The sequence below is a fragment of the Bombyx mori genome, chromosome 5 (assembly GCF_030269925.1).
Source record: "Bombyx mori chromosome 5, ASM3026992v2".
NCBI classification, from domain to species: Eukaryota; Metazoa; Arthropoda; class Insecta; order Lepidoptera; family Bombycidae; genus Bombyx; species Bombyx mori.
In genome coordinates, this window is record NC_085111.1 from 18,882,678 (window position 1) to 18,891,473 (window position 8,796).

At 40.1% G+C, this 8,796-nt stretch overlaps 1 protein-coding gene across 1 annotated transcript; it reads left to right on the top strand.

Annotated features, from left to right (window-relative positions):
* Positions 1 to 344: 344 nt before the first annotated feature.
* LOC778495 (candidate olfactory receptor) lies at positions 345 to 6,450 on the top strand. The gene is given in 10 exon segments (NM_001098320.1): positions 345 to 403; positions 815 to 995; positions 1,337 to 1,466; positions 2,220 to 2,418; positions 2,731 to 2,853; positions 3,390 to 3,515; positions 4,326 to 4,425; positions 4,994 to 5,098; positions 5,787 to 5,942; positions 6,375 to 6,450. Coding segments are annotated over 10 exon segments (1,173 nt in total). The 5' UTR covers positions 345 to 401; the 3' UTR covers positions 6,426 to 6,450.
* Positions 6,451 to 8,796: the final 2,346 nt, after the last annotated feature.

The following is an 8,796-nucleotide window of genomic DNA, read 5'->3' on the forward strand; positions in this document are numbered from 1 at the left end:
TCGCTCTCCGCAAGCCTCGTTTGAAGAAGGACAGGTCCTAGCGCTCGGTACACCGTGGAGGGGAGCGAGTTCATTCTAGAGGTCCGACCATACTTCATCAGGAGGGCCGTGAGCTCGTTCACACGTATGAGTAAATTCAATAAAGTAACTTAATCAGAGAAACTAATCGACTAAGTGTAATACTGGTATACAATTGAGTATAGTGAATAATTAATAATGGTAGCATGTCATAGTTCCCGCCATCGGACCCCGTAATTAATCTTTCAATCTTATATCACCCGTGTAATTAGAACTGTAATTAGCTGACATGAAAAGAGCGGGCCTCCGCGCTGGTTTGATTTATTGAAATATATCGAGGACTAGTCTCGGAGCTGCGACAAACGTAGCGTGCTCTCGTAATCATGTAAGCCACGTCTCATCACTCATCCTAACATCAACCATCCTAGAATTTGTTTATTATTATATAATCCCTGTACCTACGAATTTTTATTCATAAATAGTAGCCCGGCTCATTTTGCTGCTAATTGAGTTAAAAAGAAATCGCTTTAGTGCTGATAGCAAAGCAATATTATATGAACAATTATATAAGTATGACATATTAATCATAAGCTTGAATACCACAATATCGCTCTGAACTACGGCGATCAACTGTGTGGTTATCACAATATTTTGGTTTCATTATTCAATATTAATTTATTTTATGATTTTGCACATAACTTCACTATACAGTATGTGTACACTTCTGCTGTAGTTTTGTATAGTAAATAGACCCTAAGCACATAAACACTTAGCTTCATGCAATACATGTACTTAGGTCGTTATCTGGAAGTAGCGTCTTCACGCACTTGTTTCTGCTGCGATGCTGCGGCTTCTGTCGTCTGAGCCGGAGCTCGACCGCGCGCCGAGGGCTCAGCGTAGCTCACGAGGTCTACCGGGCGCTGACTCTCACCCTCACCGTGGTCTACTTACTGCAGGAGTGCGTCTACGCTTACCAGGTTTACATTCACTTTAGGCCTTGGCGACTTTTCTAACATGCGGCCTAAATTTTACATGCATAATGTAGTTTTATTTAATAGAAATATTTTTAGAATACTATAGCTAAATCGACGACCTCAAACACAGAAACAAATCGGAGAGCTTTAAAATATTCGCATCGACCAAATATTGTCTACGGTAACAAAGTCATGTTAGGTACTATCACGATGTAGACTGGCTTGTGTAAGGCGCATCAAATGAGCATCGGGCATCGCAGCACCGGGCGTTGTGGCCTGTCTCTCCTGTCTCGTTAGAGGCCGCCTCCTCACAGCACATGCCACTAGAACGTTAATCTGAACAGGAGAGGACCGATATGGACAAGCTGTCTCGGGTCATGTTCCTGCTGCTCTGCCACATCACCTCCGTGGCGAAACAACTGGTCTTCTACTTGGATGCTGACAGAATCGACTATCTGATCGCCACACTTGACGGTACCTACTCCTCCTTAAATTCCTTCTTTCGTTTTTGAAGTAGCCAATGTTATGCGGTTAATTTTTTATTATTTTTATTGCTTAGATGGGTGGACGAGCTCACAGCCCACCTGGTGTTAAGTGGTTACTGGAGCCCATAGACATTCACAACGTAGATGCGCCACCCACCTTGAGATATAAGTTCTAAGGTCTCAGTATAGTTACAACGGCTGCCCCACCCTTCAAACCGAAACGCATAACTGCTTCACGGCAGAAATAGGCAGGGCGGTGCTACCCACCCGCGCGGACTCACAAGAGGTCCTACCACCAGTAATAAATAATTGATCATCTATCTTTAATTATATAAATCTGTAATCACATTACACTTAAGTAGAATTTCTAACAGGTTGATAACAAATTATCTTTTAATTATTGGTAAAAATAATTTTTTTACGCATTTAGGAGATAACTTGGCAACAACAAAACAAAAAAGGAAATGTACTAAATAAAAGGAATTTAAATCTTGTGGTATCCGTGATTAGGGTCGAATTGCAATCATTAAACAAGCACTAGTAATACGATACAGACTTGTGCCTAATCATCTCAACTATTAAAAAAATTAACTGGCTTGAACTCGGGAAAACTGATAACGTAAGTGAGCAGTTTACGACGTGGAAGATGTTGGATTCAGAAAATCTCTCTCAACATTCCATTCGTTCACAAATTCTATTTAACTTATTTATTTAAAATTGATCCATACTTTGCAACAAGCAGATCCCTCATACAACGAAATGTCCCACCAAAGACTTCTCGTGGACGCCTCGCGCTGGGCATCGAGGTTCGTCTGGGCATACTCGGGGTGTGCCGTTGTCACGTGCACCCTCTGGATTGTCTTTCCTATCATCTACCACGTCCAGGGACAAACTGTGGAATTCCCGTTCTGGATTCAAATAGACTACACGAAGTCTTCAATGTTAGTGATTTTTTCAGATCAATTTTAAATTTGCAATACATTAAAATTCAGAGGCTATTCTTTGTTTTTTTTTTATATTTCATGTTTTACAAAGCCAATTCGTTTTTTCTTTTCACAAACTTTCACGAACAACGTTTTCAAGGTGCCTTAAAAATGAGTACATACCTAGCATAAGTGTAAATTGTACAAAGATTAAATTAATTCATGAAATATTGTAAACATGTATCTCCAGGAGAACACTTTCCCTTTCCAGTGAAAACGGTAGGTACCGCAACGTTTTTTCTTAACCTCGAAAACCAATCTCTGTGGCAGGTTTGTGGTGGTGCTCCTCTACTCGTACTACGTGACCACCCTGGTGGGAATAGCCAACACCACCATGGACGCCTTCATGGCCACCATCCTCGGACAGTGCAAAACTCAATTCACGATCTTGCGGTTTGTCAACTGATTTTAATAGATGTTCAAATTGAAAATCACAGGCGACACAAACACAGAACCTTAAATGACTCTACTAATGTTTACTCTTACTACCGACTGGTATAAAGGGACTATTCTATCGATTTCAATCTAAATCAAAAATTCCTTTTTAAATTTATCGATCAATTTGAATACAACAATAATTTGGAATAGTTAGTGGGTATGTAGTGTAGTACATATATGTAAGCGGCTATACTGAGACCTTAGAACTATATCTCAAGATGTGTGGCGCATTTACGTTGTAGATGTCTATGGGCTCCAGTAACCACTTAACACCAGGTGGGCTGTGAGCTCGTCCACACATCTAAGCAATAAAAAAAAAAAAAAAAGTCATGTAATTTGTGATAATAAAAGAGTATTAAACCAACACTTGGACAAGACAGTTGTTTTCATTCAAACTAGAAACTCCCTTCAGGTACATACTTATAACTATATACATGCCCGCGTTGTAATATTGCATAATTAGATGTGACTAATCAGTGACTCTGTTACAGAATTAAGTTCGAGACGCTGCCAACGCGAGCCAAGCAGGCCCTAAGGTGTGACTCCGAACAGAACTACGATGAAGTGCTGATGAGGCTGTTCCATGATTGCTTGAAACATTATCAGAAAATCGTAGAGTACGTACATTATAATATAGTATATACTGAAAAGAGCTTTCTGGCTCCAACGGCCATCCGTTCTACGAGAAATGTGTCCTGCCCAATGCCACTTCAATGTCGCAATCCTTTGGGCTATGTCGGTTACCATGGTTTTCCTGCGAATTCCCTCATCCAACGATCTATTGAGGTTCGCGGGGATCCGCTGGATGCAAGCAGCGCAGGACCGGTCTTTGTAGCGAGGCATGGGGGAGGCCTATGTCCAGCAGTGGACGTCTGCGGGCTGATCATAATAATAATAATAATATATAGTGTATGACAGAAGGAGTACCAGCCGCACAGAGTTAGTAGGCCGCTGTGCTGATATATATGTGCATGATATCACCATGGACAGCACTATTACACAGCCCAGTTATTGAGTGTTAGCAGAATTAATAAACGTCTAAGGAACTTTCCTCCCATCGATCAATAGCTGTTCACGCTTCAACCCTTGATATGTATATGCTGACGAGTGCTATTTTGAGCTCAATGCAGATTTGCATAAGACGGCTGGTGTACTCGTATCGAGGTATGCAACTGTACCGCTGTCATGAATGGTTCACGTGATGAAGGGAAATCCACGTGGAGTAAAAAACAAATTTGCAAAAATTTTGAGCAACCCGCTTTACAAAACAATGAGGCTTTGACCTCCTGTCTAATGGTGGGTGGCGGGAGTTAGGTTGTCATATCTAAGGCTGCAGTAACCGCCGCGCGCGATTAGTCATGAACTCGCTCACCTATCTATGCCATAAATAAATAATAGCAACTGGTAAAGCTCAGTTTTCCCCACAGTACGACATCATCACTTCAGAGCATCTTCAGTTCTGCTATTCTGATACAATTCGGTATCGGGGCTTGGATCCTATGCATGGCGGCTTACAAGATTGTTAATGTAAGTTCCACATCAACGTATTGTCTGCGAGGCACCGGAGCCCACAGCCATCTACGTATATAAACGTAAAACCGCCACCTTATTTTCCTACCTAATCGTTGGTAGCCTAAGTGAGTATTCTAACTACGCTCGGATCAGGCGCCGTCTCATCCACCTTCAGACGTGAATTCCAAGGTTTCAGTCTTACAAAGCACAACGGCTGCCCCACCGTTCAAACTGAAACGCATTACTGTTGCACGACATAAATGGGTAGAGTGGTTGTACCTGCCAGTACTGATTCACAAGACGTCCTACCACCAGTAAAATTATGCTTCCAATATCTTCATTATACTTCCAATAAGATTTTGTATCATGAACCTTGACTATTATTATGTTACTGGCCTACTGTACTCCTGAATCAAAGTGATTACTGCAACGAATAGATTCACTAAGCACAACTACTCTGAGGTAAAATCCAACTATAAATGTAAGGCCTCTTGCGCGTGTGCTTGTCTGTATATTCAATAGCTGATCAGTATAAATAAAGTAAATAAGTTTAGTTCCTCATAATACCTATTATATTTGTCAGTTGAGCGTTCTGAGCATCGAGTTTGCGTCCATGATCCTGTTCATCAGCTGCATACTCACGGAGCTGTTCCTGTACTGCTACTACGGGAACGAGGTGTCAACCGAGGTACTCACGCGCTACAGTCCAGCAGCTACACTCTCGCATTCATCCTTATTGTATCGTAGCGATCTATTTCAGTTAACAATGAGCTATTCCTTTGGCTGATTTTAATCTTAATAGTGACAATAACAAAGTCAAATGTCCAGTGAAATCTTCATCTTTTATTGTAATTGTTGATGGCAGTAGAGAGAGATGCGGTAGAGAGAGGCGCTTGTATTCAGAAGCTGCATAAACCAACATTTGAGAAATTGAATACAATCGAATACCATTCGTGAATAAGCGCCGGTCACAGTTCGAACACAACTACCGCACGTTGTGTATGTTTGTAACAGCTTGACTGTGTTTGCAGCACTACTGATGTCCAGGAGTGTCGGTAATCGGCTCAATATCGGCTGGACCGTATGCTAGCCTGGCTGTCAAGGAAATAAAAATATAAAGTTAACAGACCTGTAAACTCCAGCGTACGTATGTTCGTAGCTTGGTGACGTCCCTTGGGGTTCGCGGGAACTACACTGTACTATGTTTATAGCGTGTGGGGGGCAGGGGCGGGTGTTGCCAACGGTCACCGGCTGGAGACACCGAGTCAAAGCTTCTATGGCACTATAATCGGTGCTATGCGCCAGGCACCTGCCAGTGCGAGTGTGCATTTAGTATTCCGAACAATAAAGTACGTTGTCTTGTTTGATGCGAACAGAGCGAGCGGCTAGTGACGTCGATCTACAGCATGGAGTGGGTGGGGGCGCGGCTGGGGTTCCAGCGCGGCCTGCTGGTGCTGCTGGAGCGAGCCCGCAGACCGGTGCGGCCCGCCGCCGGACTCGTCATACCGTTGTCGCTTCAAACCTTCCTCAAGGTTTATCAAATATCCATTCTAAGCTAGCTGACCCGGCAGACTTCGTAGTGCCTCAATCGAAAACAAAATTGTTATCTTTATTTAATTCCAGGAATTTTTATATTTATCTACCTTTTAAACCTTCTCTGAACTTCCACAAATAATTCAAGACCAAAATTAGCCAAATCGGTCCAGTCGTTCTCGAGTTTTCGCGAGACTAACGAACAGCAATTCATTTTTATATATAGATAATAGATAATTTACTTCCACTTCAGACATTGCTCGCTAGTTTGACCTAGCTTCCAAGTATATTATTGTTAATCACCGATAAGGAAGTACCTACCTACGCAATAGGTAGTACATCATTTATTTCTGCACCATACACTTTTGTTTTAAGAGCTGAATATTATGCTTATTCTAGCTAAAGTTTTACCAAACCTATTTCAATTGCAGATTATAAAATCATCATACACATTCTACGCCGTGCTGCGGCAGACAAAGTAGCTATCGACAAGAGTAGCGTCGCACCAGTAGGTACATACGAATATACTCGTAACAACCAAGCAAAAGAAAAGTGTCGAAAGGATTCAGGATAATTATACGATTGTTTTAGTTCAATAAAAAAACCCAGTAAATACAGTTTTGTGTCTATGTTATGTTTAGTCGGTTTAGACTCATTATTCAGATTAACATGTAGTTTCTAAAGAGAAATATGTTAAATACTTATAAATTAATAAATAAAGCGAAAAAATATTTAAAATCCAACTTCAGAAGTATCAAATTAAAAATATTAGTAAGAAAAAAAGACAGAGCTTTAAATTAAATTATAGTGTCATCTAGCGAAATATAACTACTGCCATAGTTTTCTGAACCGAATAATAAAAATGAAGAACTTTGCGTGCTGCCACTAGATGTCGCTGTACGGGAATCAGCTGCAAGAATAATGATGAAAACAATACACTAGGACAATTCTAAATATTATACTTTACGTACGACAATTTTCCTAATTAAAACAATAAATATTCGAAACTGTAACATAGTGTAATTTATCTTAAAATTTATACCGCATATTTGTTAGTAAATCGGAATGATATTAATTTTTTATATTACTTTCCTACATAAGCAAAGAGGGTTATGCCAGTATAATCGAACCAGTAGGTGAGCTCACAGGGATCTAACCTGTGGAGGTTGCTAATGCTAACACTAGCCCTAACAAGGGCAGTGCCTTGTAGAAACGGTTTTCACAGGTGAGATCCATTACAATGAAAATTCAACGCAATTCTTATATAATAGATGGCGCTAGCAACATGATTTGCATAACCACTTAGGTACTTAATTACTTACACTTACAATATTTATTCAAAGTAATAATGTTAATTGTAACAGAATTTATTTTTAATAGCTATGCTTAATAATATATGAATACTGTTAACGACAATCATTTCTGTTTTTAAATAATAAATTATACATTAAATATCTTAAGTCTTAGGTATAAAAAAATTCAAATCAAAACAGTGTGAACTAAAAATTAAATATGGTAGAATAACAGTGTCATGTTACTAATAACAATTAAATATCAACATAGAATAAACTAAACTATAAACCATCATTAATTATTGCTAATAATGGCGGCGTGCGCTCACGTGTAGGTACCATCGGGTCCGGTTCCAATTTTTGTGACATTAATTATTTAATATTTTTGTATGAGGCAGCTTCGTTTTCGCTAGATGTTTACTTAAACACCAAATCCCCGCCAAACCCCATAACGTTAATAAAAAGTGAAGCAAAAATGGCGGTTTTTCTATAAAATGTAACAAGGGAGTTGATTTTAATCAAGTCGAGGAGAGGCGCTTCGTTAGTGAGATTAAATTTTGTTAAAATTCCTTTTCCTCTTGAGACGCGACCGTCTCGACTTACTAGATACAGTTCAGGCGTTCTTTGTTGTCACATTAATTATCGCAGCATGAAACATGATGTTTATTTATGAAAAGACATCGTCGGCACCGACTACTCGTTTGTCGTGTTGGCAGTCGTGCCAGCAGCTGTTGTCGTGGTTGACTTGCACGCTGAACGTATAACATTATATTGCGTACAAACATCAGTCCCGCAAAACTTGTGTAGTGACTGGTGGTGTGCCGCGGCGCAAGCCCGCACGGGTACGGACCGCCATCATGCCTATTTCTGCGATGAAACAGTATTATGTTTCAGATTAAAGAGGCCACCGGGATACAATCGAGTATTCAACCTCATCTCAACGTGGCAGGATGGTGGTGGCATTCACGTTATAATATTAGCTATGTTATCCAATAACCACTTACACCGGGTAGGAAACAAGCTAGTAAACTCGTCTGAGCTATAAAAAAAGAATGTTTCCTGCAGAAAAACAAAACTCGTTACACTTTTTTAGAGTATTTAATGAAGTTTCGTTCTCCCGGTGATAAAAATTGTAGAATCACTATGGGGGAAATACATCGCGACACACTGAGTACCAACTTCCATTCCCTACGTTGGGCATACCATACCCAAGGTGAGTCATCGACCATCCTCGTAGTGATCGAACTAGTCCGAGGTACGCAGAGCCATGGTTTAGTCTGGAGTACAAGGTTTAAATCATTAGTTCGGTCGTTGTGTGAACTCTTACGTCATGTTGTTATTGAGCATCGTCTCGGCACTGGAAGCGCGTCATTTCGTCTCTAATTTTATCTCTTAAAAGCGGAGTTTTATTAATACATTCGTGAACAAATTCAGTATGACAAAAGAGTATCACACAGTCAGAGATTAGTTGAAGAAATGAATAATTTAAACAAAACCTAATTTATACCTGAATTCAGAAATTGGGAAGAATGATTAGATCGATAAATGTAATTAGTATGTT